The sequence below is a fragment of the Halichondria panicea genome, chromosome 13, assembly GCF_963675165.1.
Source record: "Halichondria panicea chromosome 13, odHalPani1.1, whole genome shotgun sequence".
Lineage (NCBI taxonomy): Eukaryota > Metazoa > Porifera > Demospongiae > Suberitida > Halichondriidae > Halichondria > Halichondria panicea.
In genome coordinates, this window is record NC_087389.1 from 3,643,408 (window position 1) to 3,655,879 (window position 12,472).

At 40.6% G+C, this 12,472-nt stretch overlaps 2 protein-coding genes across 4 annotated transcripts; one reads left to right on the forward strand and one right to left on the reverse strand.

The window, feature by feature from the left end:
- The first annotated feature begins 6 nt into the window (after window positions 1-6).
- On the forward strand, window positions 7-3,917 carry LOC135346715 (proteasome subunit alpha type-5-like). Its single transcript, XM_064544436.1, has 8 exons — window positions 7-141; window positions 284-350; window positions 833-959; window positions 1,293-1,474; window positions 1,708-1,766; window positions 2,386-2,488; window positions 2,622-2,708; window positions 3,670-3,917. The coding sequence occupies exons 1-8, from the start codon at window positions 113-115 to the stop codon at window positions 3,757-3,759; spliced, it is 744 nt and encodes a 247-aa protein (XP_064400506.1). The 5' UTR covers window positions 7-112; the 3' UTR covers window positions 3,760-3,917.
- A 1,797-nt stretch (window positions 3,918-5,714) lies between these two features.
- Window positions 5,715-12,449, reverse strand: LOC135346717 (sentrin-specific protease 8-like). Of its 3 annotated transcripts, XM_064544440.1 has the most exons (8): window positions 12,288-12,449; window positions 12,102-12,190; window positions 11,937-12,045; window positions 11,600-11,715; window positions 11,448-11,501; window positions 6,431-11,148; window positions 6,124-6,199; window positions 5,715-6,072 (listed from the first exon to the last, which is right to left on the reverse strand). In XM_064544440.1, exons 1-6 carry the CDS (start codon window positions 12,410-12,412, stop codon window positions 10,985-10,987), a joined length of 657 nt encoding a protein of 218 aa, XP_064400510.1. In that variant the 5' UTR covers window positions 12,413-12,449; the 3' UTR covers window positions 5,715-6,072; window positions 6,124-6,199; window positions 6,431-10,984. The 3 variants fall into 3 exon arrangements, with proteins under 3 accessions (XP_064400510.1, XP_064400511.1, XP_064400509.1); XM_064544441.1 differs by having other exon boundaries at window positions 6,124-8,443; XM_064544439.1 differs by having other exon boundaries at window positions 6,124-11,148.
- Between the last annotated feature and the right edge of the window lie 23 nt (window positions 12,450-12,472).

Here is a 12,472-nt window from a genome sequence, read left to right on the forward strand (position 1 = left end):
AGAGTACATGTCTCATGTGGGTGAGGTCATTGGTGCGCATTAACTGGTGAGGGCAACGTGGATAGACTCAGCATTTTCATACTGTGCTGGCTAAGGGATCTGCTGCTCCAGGATGTTTCTCACAAGATCCGAGTATGATAGGTAGTTATGAGCATTTCATTGTACCATAATAAGGCAAATGCTAGGTTTTTATCTTTCGTAAGAGCTGCAAATGTAATTTATAGCAGGTAGATCTATTAAAATAATGTGTAGTCACACTTGAACTTCAATGGATTTTATGTAGGGGTGTGAATACCTTTTCTCCTGAAGGGCGACTCTTTCAAGTGGAATATGCCATTGAAGCAATCAAGGTTTGTAATTGTGTGCATTACCAAAAATGCCTACTAATTAAGGTCTTATATATGAACAACTACAACTCACAAATAAAACAAGATGCTCATGGAGCATTCACTCGAGCTTCATCGCTCAGCGACAAAACGGAATACAACAACTTTTACCGTATGACCTTAACAATAATGATGGGGAATGATCGTAAATCTATAAAGCAACGATTAAAAAACAGTGTTTTTTGTAAGATCCCCCACTATTACTATTATTCCTATTATTTACAACCACTGTCTCTCATTAGCAGTTAGCCTCACACAGTTAATTTGTGTGTCCACACACACGCCAATCACTCTACCCCTGCTGTGCACGCACCCGGTAATAAGTAGGGTCATTCTTCAAGTGTATAAGTGTGTACTTACTGTGCATCGTAGAAGTACATAATTATGTATGTAGTGTGTATTGTATCGAATTTGAGCGCAATTTCCTCCCCCCTCCCTTTCTCCAGCTGGGGTCAACTGCTGTGGGCATCTCCACGCCAGAGGGTGTAGTGTTGGCCGTGGAGAAGAGGGTCACCTCCAGTCTAATGGAGCCAAGCAGCATCGAGAAGATCCTTGAGATTGACACCCACATTGGTGAGGCTTAGGCTTAATTATGTAGAAATTACCGTCAGTATGTTGTGAAAGAACATGCCTTTTTTAATTTTCGCATTAAAAATTTTCACCTCCCGAAAATTTCCCGCTATGCGGTATACTAACTCTGGGCTAACCATTGCTTTATTTTAGAGTGCATTCTTGTAACTCATAATGGGAGCTCAACATTACAGAAAACTGGACAAAATTAGTTTGAAGAAGTTACATACAGTCATTTCTGACTATAGTTAATTTTGTACCACATATACAGTACACATACTTGATAGCATACATGTACAATGTATATTGTCCTTTGACACCCACACTCCCATGCAGGGTGCGCAATGAGTGGTCTGATAGCGGACTCCCGTACCATGGTAGACAGAGCCCGTGTGGATGCCCAGAACCACTGGTTTGTGTACAACGAGCCCATGTCTGTACAGAGCGTCACTCAGGCTGTCTCTAACCTCGCTATGAAGTTTGGAGAGGATAATGATGACGACAATGAGAAGGCAATGGTAATTTGAAGAGTTGTTTGTTTGTTTGTTGATGAGCCTAGGTATTGAATGAGCATTTGATGATCTTTTGATGATGTTTACCCAATTGAGGGAGCATTGTCTGCTTACCTTGTAAAAAGTGCTGAGAAACGACTTTTTGCTTATTACGGTTACTCAAAAAATTCTGTTAGAGATAATTCCACGAAATTTAAGTGCCTCAAAATTTTGCGCTATACTGTATTCAATCCCCCCAGAGTCGTCCATTTGGAACAGCTTTGCTGATTGGTGGAGTGGACGATGACGGGCCACAGCTGTGAGTGACAGTGTAAATAGTCCTTTTCTATAGCCCTGTCATTGTGCAGCATAGAAGTACATGTAGGATCTAAAAGTAGCAGGTACCGTACTCTACCGAGATTACGCCCACGTCCGAAATTACTCCCACCCCCACTTTTGAGTGAAAATTCCTGCATAGGCTAATTTGCCTCGAAAATACGCCCACCAGGAAGTGATGCATTTGTCAGTGAGCAAGTTGTCAAGAAAAGGTTTAGCAGTTTATTGTGTACGCTGGTTAGCTCTGAATATAGCTAGATATATATAGCTAGATATAGCTAGATCCTATTAGCAAGTATAAGAGACAAGGGCAATCTTCTCTGAATCTCTATTGAAGACTCCGACAGTGACAAAGAAGAATAGTTTCTTAATGAGTGGGCTTAATTTCGAGGCAAACATCTGGGTAGGCTTAATTTCGAGACAAAAGTACTGTTTTCGAAATTAAGCCCATCCCACCTGTAGCTGCTTTGTAGCATGCAATTAGGGTGGGCGTAATCTCGGTAGAGTACGGTACATGTATTTGTGTATCACCTGTTTTGAGACACTGTTGTACTCAAATCATCCTTACTAGATACATGGCGATCAATGCTCTTTACATGCAGGTGGCACCTGGACCCATCAGGCACTTACACCCTGTATGATGCTAAGGCCATTGGCTCGGGGTCAGAGGGGGCACAGTCCTCACTGCAGGAGGTCTACCACAAGGTATTCTCTCGTGTGGAGGAATTGTCCCATTCACATAGTTTATTTAGTGCATAGGTTATTATAAGTAGTGTGGTTTTCCTCCCACGTTTATTAATAACTGCCTTCCCCCTCACATACACTATCACGTGACTAGAGCATGACAATGAATGAGGCTGAGGAGAAGCTGCTGATTGTTCTCAAGCAAGTCATGGAGGAGAAACTCACCTCTATCAATGTCGAGGTACATTCTGTGTACTCCGTTAGAATCTTGTATTGGTGTGTATCATTGTCATACATCTGTGTGTGTGTTGATGTAGAGAATGACTAACGTGTACAGCTTACAGACAAAACAAAATTTCCTGGGGAAGCCTGCCCTCAACCACCTGTAGTAGTATAGCTCGTTTGCGAGTGCACATGGATATCCGGCTAACTCTCACTTCAGCTGTAAGTATGTACCTCGAACAAAGAACGCTTGTATGCTAGAGACCAACGTGCAATCAAGTTTCTTAGCTTTTGCTCGCTTTTATTCGACAACAAGGCTTTAACATTGAAAGCTGCCACTACTAATAACTTGTTGTGTGGAGGCTAGCTACCCATGCTGTAAACGCAGCGCTATAGCATCCAGGTAAGCAGACCCAGTCACAAGCTTTGCTCATTTTTATTTGACAACGAAGGTTTAACATCAAAATCTGCCACTAATAAACTAATAACTTGTTGTGTGAAGACTATCCATGCTGTAAACAAAATGCTGTGGCATCCAAGTGAGTAGACTCAGATCTGACCAACAGGCAAACAAACAAACCAACGGACTACTATACCCGTGGCCGCCCACGCGCCTCATGTAACAAGTCCAAACAACTACTATACCTGCTGGCCTCGGGTAACAAACCAAAGTACTACTACCCGTGGCCGCCCACGCGCACCTCTGGTAATTACATCTAGTTATGGGGTAGTCAGAACCGGCCGGCATACGGAATAGCGAGTGGCCACATTTCAAGGCAAGTTTTGTGCAATTTGTACCAAATGAAACGGTAGGTATATCAAGGTGACCGTACTTTAAAGAACCAGATTAGCGTGAGTCTACTGTATGTATACCACCACCTTTTCATTAGCTAGTTGCTAGGCATAATGTGTACGTGCATGTTCAACTACGTAGTATGTATGTGCCCCCTAACGCAATGGTGTACATATTCATTCTGTAGATGTCTTCTGTACGAGTTGGAGTTGACGAGAAATTCAAGATCTACTCAAAAACCGAGCTTGAAGCAATTTTGGCAAGAATAAAAAGTTAAACTCATTAGCCCATTGTAGCTGTGTTTGACTGTGTGGTTGTAATATACAGCTGTATATATATTATGCATCTTGTATCTACATGTAACATGTATCAGTACTGTTTATAAATTATAATTATACCAGCATAGTGAATGTTTAATGTTGTTTCCACTGATAATATCTTTTTTAGTAGTTACTGTACTGTTGCTTACTATTATATTACATGGCATGAAGCGTCTGTTGAGTACAAGTCATATAATTATACCAGGAGTCATGCATTCTTGACATATACTACTGACACACTGTACGTATACATTGCACAATTTGTACTTAAGTTATGGCTGCATGTGCAGAATAACACGTCTCAACATTGAGGGCATTACAAACTTTAAGTCTTAGCCCTTATACTTGTAGATCTATATAGTGCTAAGGATAGTAACTGCATGCATGGGAGAATTTCTGCCCTTTATTATCACTGAAAATATCCCATGCACTTTTGTGTGATCGTACTGCAATTCTGTTTATCCGCTTTAATTGTTCCGAGAGACAAACCCGGAAAGCAGGATACAAACATCTCCACAACATGAAAAAATGTGTTAAAATTCAAATCCCCCCCTAACCGGCGACACGTATACTATTAATATAGACACTGCAATCAGCAACAGGGGGACCCTTGGGTTTGTCTGTGCATCCATCGCAAGCGTCCCTGTTGGTCATCTTGCCACATCGCTGACCTTCTTCAGGAGAAGATAATTAACTCTGTGGAACTGAATGGGCTACACGCTAAAACGAATGCTGCACTTGTGCATCCTACTCAAACTTTAAGAACTCCTTTGCAATTCCAAAGCTTATCTACGTCAGGACTGCACCCTGTTTTCTTTCGCCAGCGCTGCAGGATTAAAATGACCCTTACTTGGTTGCAGGTCGCCCCTCCTGTAAATATGGGGGGACTTGGATCAGGAATGTAGTATAGCTTGCACCCTCTGCTTTTTTAGCATCAGCTTCTGCCTCTTTAGACCTCGTTCAATAAATTGTTCCTCCGGCTATCCTAGCTAGCTCTTCGATTCGGATGCTGCCGAGGCCCACTGCATGGTCAGTTGGTCTCAGCAATGCCCCCCACCAGAAGGTGTGGATAAGAAAGTATGGGACACCACAAGTCATCACAGAAGAGCTATATATGTATATATTGGCAGATGCGCCAGAGCTCGTGCTCGGTAGTTTCTAGAGCGAAGGAGTCTGGTGCCTGCATGCATGGTGGATGTGCTGCCCACTTCATCACTCAGTCTACGTATGGATGACAACACCATCAGGGTCGCTGTTGGCCTGCGTCTTGGTGCCCCTCTCTATGCAGACCCCATTCCTGTCATCTTTGTGGAGCTGAAGTGGACAGAACAATTGATTATAGATTTTAATTTTAGGTGTTCTAGGGCCTAACTCCGCCTAAGTCTATGACATTCGTCAAGGAACTAGATGGGCATGTCGCACGAGTCACCGGGGATTCGAAGTCTCCCCACTATACCAATGTACACTATCATTCGAACACACAACTGCAGGCAACAATACCCAACAATTATGTCTGTGCCGCCCACCCACCCACCTATACCTATACCTACTCAGTGCAAAGGCTATCAGTCGTTGGGAAGTCCGCCTCAGTAATGGGCACAATGGACCACACCACCGCCGCAGACCTTTTTAGAACATTGGATCTTTGAAACATTTATACGTAAGTCACTATAATTATGTATAAATAATTATTGTAATACATGTAGTACATCATGTTTACAATTATAATACATGTAGTAATAGCTCGAAGGTCGTCATCTGCATGCATGCGTATGAATACTATTGACCATAATAATTATTCTGATAATCAGATAAGCACATGACATATAAATATACTAGCCTCGATCCCAGGCCGAGTTTTCGCTTTTATAACGGTTAGGCGAACAACTGGGCCTGGTACTAGTTGTCTGCACATGCGTCAAATTTTCATTGTATATTTGTGGTCGGCAAAAATATTTAATAAATCAATAATTGAAATTTGTACACAGAAAATGCACAGAGTGAGTACACAAAAGATGCACATAGGGAGCTGCTTCACAAAGGCCTGGGGAGTTGCCAGTTGTGCTGCAGCACAATTACAGTGACCCAGGGCAACTTCAGGATGATTGAATGCCTTCAAATTACGTTTCAAAAAGATTTAGCAGGCTGCTGGACTTCTCTGATTCTAGGCCCCAACTCGTAACTCATTGCTTGAGAAAATGTAGATTCTCTTGATGTCTCTGAGCTACCCAGCAACGCTCGAATGAGCAGGTCATACTCCAGTCCTGTGTCTGTGAGTATAGGACAATATTAAAAGAAACCAAAGACGGTTAAACCCTTACCTCAAACTGTCCAGTCTCGTCCGTTAGTATAGCCAAGAGGAGCACTGTTGGGATAGCTGGATATTAGCCATTGCTCCTGTACAGAGAAGTAGACATTTTAAATACATGTAGATCTATACATATTAAATTTCTCGGTTATAGTGTCATTGTCGACGAGCTGATGATGGCAGCACCAAGTTCTCTAGCTCACACTCTTCACTTGATCCACCATATTAATGATGAAACTATAGTCTACCTACATTCTTGCCAAACATGAACAAGACTTGATAGCATAGCCGGCCATAGGGCCCATACAAAAATATCTGACCTTAACAAGCTTGACAAAGCTTTATACCTCTTCCCTTGTTGTTCAGTCTTCAGAATAAGCTTCAGAGAAGAGAGAAGCTTCAGCTAAGAGCCATTCCAATCTATTCCAATAATGATAAAACGGGAACTGACTTCTAGTACACGATAGTACACGAATATAAATGTCACGAAAGTGAACGAGAATATCCATTTGTCAGAATCTGACAAACGATTGACGCATGCGCAGACAACTAGCCAGGCCCAGTTGTTTGCCTAACCGTTATAAAAGCGAAAACTCGGCCTGGGATCGAGGCTAATAAATATACATGGCTAGGCTAGAATAAACAGTTCAAGAGAAATACGACAATTTTGATGTAAGTTACATGTATACTATGATTGCATACATGTACGGTGTATAATGTAGTTTTATATAATATAACCACGGTTTTGATACAAGACTATATATCAGGTGCATTTATTACATGCAGGACAAAATGCTTGTGTACATAGCAAGTATCACCCTTGTTTTTCTTCTGAAAGACTCGTTTTGTTTAGATATCTATGTGCATCCAGTAAATGGCTCCAACAGTAGAACATGTGCATTTTCTAACAGTGCTAGCAACCCGTGTCAAAGCTTACAGTGGGTACTTCAACAAAAGTATCGTGGAAATGGAATCCGGTATCACTTGTCTGGTTCCGGTACTCATTTCTTGAATTCTAATGTAGCAACATTCCAAGATTTCGATTCTATTTCGTTTATTGGATATGAGGGTGTGTCTACTGTACAGTGTAGTGAAAACATTGGATTAGCTTTCGAAAGGATGACAAATATCAATTTCACAAATGTGACCTTTTTTAATTGTTCAGCTATTCGAAACAGCACTAGCAAAAATTATGACGACAATTCCACTGGTAGACAGCAATTCCGAGTTGCCCTCTACTTTTATGCCTGTCAAAACATCTCAATGAATGGAGTTAATGTTAGCTATAGTATGAATGCCACTGGTGTAGTGGTGTACGACACTGTTGGAGTAAACTCATTTGTCAATTCTATCTTCTCAAATAACAACGCTAGCAATGGTGGGGGTGGTTTCTATTTAGAATTTACTTACTGTGTTCCAGGAGACACCAGCTGTGAAAACAATGTTACTTCTTATACAAGCATGAACAAAGATTCTGAATACACATTCGACTCTTGCTCATTTATTAAAAATCAAGCAAAATCGACTGATGAACTATCCACACACTTGATTCCATATCGAGCTGACCATGTTGCATTTGGTAGGGGAGGAGGTTTGTCGATCTACATGACAGGGAATGCTACCAACAACAAAGTCTACATCAGCAACTCTAATATCACTGAAAATTTCGCAGTTTGGGGTGGAGGACTATTTGTAGAGTTTGATGATGACACTTCAAACAACAGTGTGATTGTATCGAAATCAATAATAGAGGGAAATGAATGTTACTTTGATATTACTTCTGGTACAGGAGGAGGAGGCATACGTATTGCGTACTACCTGTTTCAAATGGATACACAAACTATCGGAAATCAAGTGCTAGTTGACGGATGTCACCTTTCTAACAATGCTGCCCTTAATGGTGGAGGAATTTCCATATCTGTCACAGTTCAGAATAATCAAAATCTTGGAACTATTAACGTTGTCAATACCGAATTTGAAACGAATATTGCCAAACTTGGATCTGCATTGAACATAGACAGATTTTTACAGGTCACAGAAGGTTTTATGCTCACAGTGGTCCTCTGTGATTGTCAATTTATACGCAACACCGCGGAATACACAAAATACCTACAAGAAAAGCTTGGTATTATTCACAATGCTTACCCGCTAGGAATTGGTGCAGTTTACACCAATCAAGTACCAGTGGTTTTCAAACACAATGTATCATTTGACAGTAATATAGGATCTGCTCTTGCTGCAGTAGGAACATCACTGGATTTCACGAATTGTCGTGGTATGTTCACTAACAACAAAGGGAGCAATGGGGCGGCCATCAGCCTTCTGGGAGTTGCCTACATTAGAGTTAGTGATAACACGATAATGATATTCTCCAAAAACAATGCTAGAATCAATGGGGGAGCAATCTATAATGTGGAAGTCAATAAAAAAACGCTTGCTAGCTACGACAATTGCTTCATTCGACATACTAATGTTTTTTTGAGTCCTACAAAATGGAATTCCACCTTCAATTTTTATTCAAATTATGATCAGGGTGGCACTCGCCCGAGTGCAATTCACACAACATCGCTTCTCTCTTGCACGTGGTCTGGAAGAATTCAAAGTAGTAATGTCACAACAGCGTTTTGCTGGAATAATAACTCAAACTATTTTCCTGCATCATGTGAACAACAAATACACTCCGATGTTTCTCAAATTGCTGTAAACACATCCAAGAAAAAACACAATCCTTATGTTGTTTTCCCTGGTGAAAATTTTAACATGCCAATTGTCATACAAGATGACCTTTCGGAGAATGTAGGCAATCAGACAATATTCAACGTTGTAGTTGATTCATACAGCAAAAACCAGACAGCACAGTATTTCTGGGGAGGAGATAGCAACGTAAACTTGACAAGCTCAAACGAAGCGGTAACTCTTTTGCTGGATTCGATTGGGCCTACATCCTGGCATGTTAATGTGTTCATAAAGTTACTTCCTTGTCCTCCGGGATTCACACTGAGTGGTAAAGAGTGTGTGTGCATAGAACGCAGCTACTCTGGAGCTGTTACGTGTGGTAAAAACACCCAAAAAGCATTTCTTAAAGAGGATAATTGGATAGGAAACATATCCATTCGGAACGAGACTCGTTATGTTGTCTCCTTTTGTCCACCGAGCTTTTGCTCAAAAAACACGTCAATTCCGTTGCCAACATCATCAGAAGACGACCTTGATCATGCAGTCTGCGGCCCACGCAACCGAACAGGCACACTGTGTGGAGAATGCTTGCCCGGTTTTGCAGTGACAGTAAACACATTTACATTTGATTGTATCGACTGTACGGATGAAGATATAGGTATAAACACCATCAAGTACATTGCTGCTGTGTACATTCCATTGACAGCTGTTTTCACAGCCATTATCTTCTTAAACATACGACTTACTAGTGCTCCTGCAAATGCATTCATTCTCTACAGCCAGGTAATTGCCAGCGCATTTGATTTAAGTGCAGATGGACAGATTCCAATTCCTAGTAGCTTTCTGCAAGGCTACAAGGTACCATATGGCATTTTCAATTTGCAGTTTGTTGAAAGGCTTATTTCACCTATTTGCTTAGGGCAAACAAATGCACTTGATGCTTTAATGTTAGACTATGTAGTAGCTATATTTCCACTTATTATGATTGGAGTTGTTCTGATATGTTTCAAGATCAAGGAATGTTGTCAATCTCGGTGTGGAAAGAAGAGATACCAGCCTCAAAGGAACAGACGCCAAACTTTCATGTGCAAATTTCATGTGAACAAGGCGCTACTACCTGCATTTGGTACTTTCATTCTGCTCTCATACAACAAATTTAGCACGACATCATCGTACATTATGAACACCGAAAGTCTATTAAATGAAGACGGACAATCAGATAAACTTTCTCGCGTATACTATGCAGGCAGTTTTACTTACGATGATTCAACGTATCAGCTACACTACCTTCTTCCTGCTTGCATTTTCTTCTCGATTTTTGTTGTCACACCTCCTTTGGTTCTACTTGATTGGCCAATGCGAATGTTTGAGTGGTGCATAAGTAAGGTGAATGGTGTATGGAAACGATATCCATCTGATAAAATTCACATTCTATTAGACATATTTCAAGGGTGCTATAAAAATAACATGAGATTCTTCGCTGGTCTTTATTTTTTATTCCGTCTTGCTATAAACATATCATACATGGTAACATCGACCTGGTTTAGTCAATACCTGGTACAACAGATAGCATGTGCTATAATGGTCACTCTGATTGCAGTATGCCAGCCTTACAACGAGGAAAACAAGATTTTCAACACAATCGATATCCTCATATTCACAAACCTTGGATTTCTAAACACTCTGAGCTTTTATCTATATTCTGTGTCACAGTCAAACCCAGACACATCCACGCCTCCGCCAGTTGCTTTCGATTTTCAGTACATCCTTGTGTTTCTTCCAATGATTTATATGGTAACATACGTTTTCTGGTATTTGATCAAGCCCTACAAGAAGCAAATTATTCTGAAGCTTGTGCCCATGCTTATCAGGGACAGAAGTAGTCCATTGACATACATTGGGGCAGATGGTACAAGTGATATAACAAGTGGTAATAGTATGCATGTTTCCCAGGCCCACACCAACATTGAAGAGGAAGAAGCATTGCTTAAGAGAGCAGAAGAAGAGAATCGATATCGACCTCCTAGTATCAGTCCATTGTCGAGTGAGAAGAACTCAAATTCCCACTCAACAACTACTCTTAGCTATGGTTCAACTAGAGAATCCCCAAGAGTTAGTGAACCTACCAATTGATGAACACAGTGCAACAAGATAAGTATTTTATTCGATTTCACTTTGATTAGAGCATATACTTAAATTCAATTAAGCGATAGTTTTTTTATTAACTCTAGACACCTTACTCTAAACTGTACACAATTGTCATTGTTGATTGATTGTAATGTTTTGTCAGCACTGCTATCCCGTAGATGAACGGAGCACGAGCACTCAGCAAACAATAGCACAAATACTCCACAGTCATAGCCTGCATCAAATGCAAAGCGTTGACATCACCTTCAATGATACATTTTGCGGCCTGTGGATTCTATTTCAGTTTCAGGCACCTTTCAAAAATACATAGGCTTCTATCAAATGATATCATCTTGAGGACCAGTCACAAGTATAATATTATAGCTCCAATGGGTCACCCTGTACTACTGCCACTTTAATGGGTCCCAATGCTGCCCTCAAAAGTCTGACTCTTAATATTACTATAATACTTTAGTAGTACACACATATTCTGACCCATAAAGCTTACACTACGATCTGCATGCGTAAACTTACCATTGGTCTGCTGAGGACAACTTGGTACTTCACTGAAAACTGGTTGTGATGGTACTATAGTTATAGAGCACAAAATAATACTGAGTACGTGTATGTCAACAGAGTCTTACATAACTACAATGCCTTCCCTTGCGATGACTTGTCTAACTCACCACTGAGAAATGGGGTAACTTTCTGAGCACATTGCTGGCTGGGTAGCAAGTTCAAGGAATGACAGGAGTCCCATGAGTAGAAAGTGTTTTCTTTTCTTACATACACTAATAAGCTCCTGTGAGGGTGACACTATAATTATACCTAAAAGTGTAGTAATTTTATAGTACCTATATATCGTATACATGCATATGCGCATAAAGTTCACATGGTACATGGTAAAGTTAAGTTAATGAATAAGACCTATTGTGATACCAATTTAGTGGCAAGTGACCTAGAGTCCTGATTAATTTGTCATCAAATCATGTAAATATCCGCGTTAATGTCGCTAAAACTCACCAATGAGATCCACCAGAGTGTTCACTCGAGGCATTGTTATTGACGGCTAATAACACCAGATCCTTATCACTCAGGCCCAGTGGATCCAAGAACATGCTCAACTCAGGACCTGCAAATCAGAGCTTTTATGACAGCAGTCTCACTTGATATTGATGGTTGGCATACCATTGTAGATTTTAATGAACTGCGTAACATCAGGAGTAATGAAGCACACTTGATCTCTGTTGTCACTAAACAATTCATGTTCGAGGTATCTGCAGAAACACAATATTACTTATAAAGAGTGTTTATATACATAATACAGTATAGTCTAAGAAATTGCAAAAATGCTCATAAAGGGTTGTGTCTAACTCAAAATAGAATCCAATAATTTTATCATTAATCCAGTTGGCTCCTATTAGTAATGCAACATCTGATTCTCGAAGCAAGCTGTCATAATAGCTCAGTGCAACTTTGTCTTGCATTGAGCTGGCCATTTTCTTTTGCAAGGGGTGGGGCTCATTTTTTACTTCCTATGTTTGGAATTCTAATTAAGC

Excerpts from the sequence above, each read along its gene's own strand:
- LOC135346717 (XM_064544440.1), bottom strand. The coding sequence starts at position 12,412 with ATGGCCAGCTCAATGCAAGACAAAGTTGCACTGAGCTATTATGACAGC. Across the intron at positions 12,046-12,101 it reads GTTCATTAAAATCTACAATG|GTCCTGAGTTGAGCATGTTC; the intron begins GTATGCCAACCA and ends TCTGATTTGCAG. Across the intron at positions 11,149-11,447 it reads TTGTCCTCAGCAGACCAATG|GCTATGACTGTGGAGTATTT; the intron begins GTAAGTTTACGC and ends CATTTGATGCAG.
- LOC135346715 (XM_064544436.1), top strand. The coding sequence starts at position 113 with ATGTTTCTCACAAGATCCGAGTATGATAG. Across the intron at positions 142-283 it reads ACAAGATCCGAGTATGATAG|GGGTGTGAATACCTTTTCTC; the intron begins GTAGTTATGAGC and ends GATTTTATGTAG. Across the intron at positions 1,767-2,385 it reads GACGATGACGGGCCACAGCT|GTGGCACCTGGACCCATCAG; the intron begins GTGAGTGACAGT and ends CTTTACATGCAG.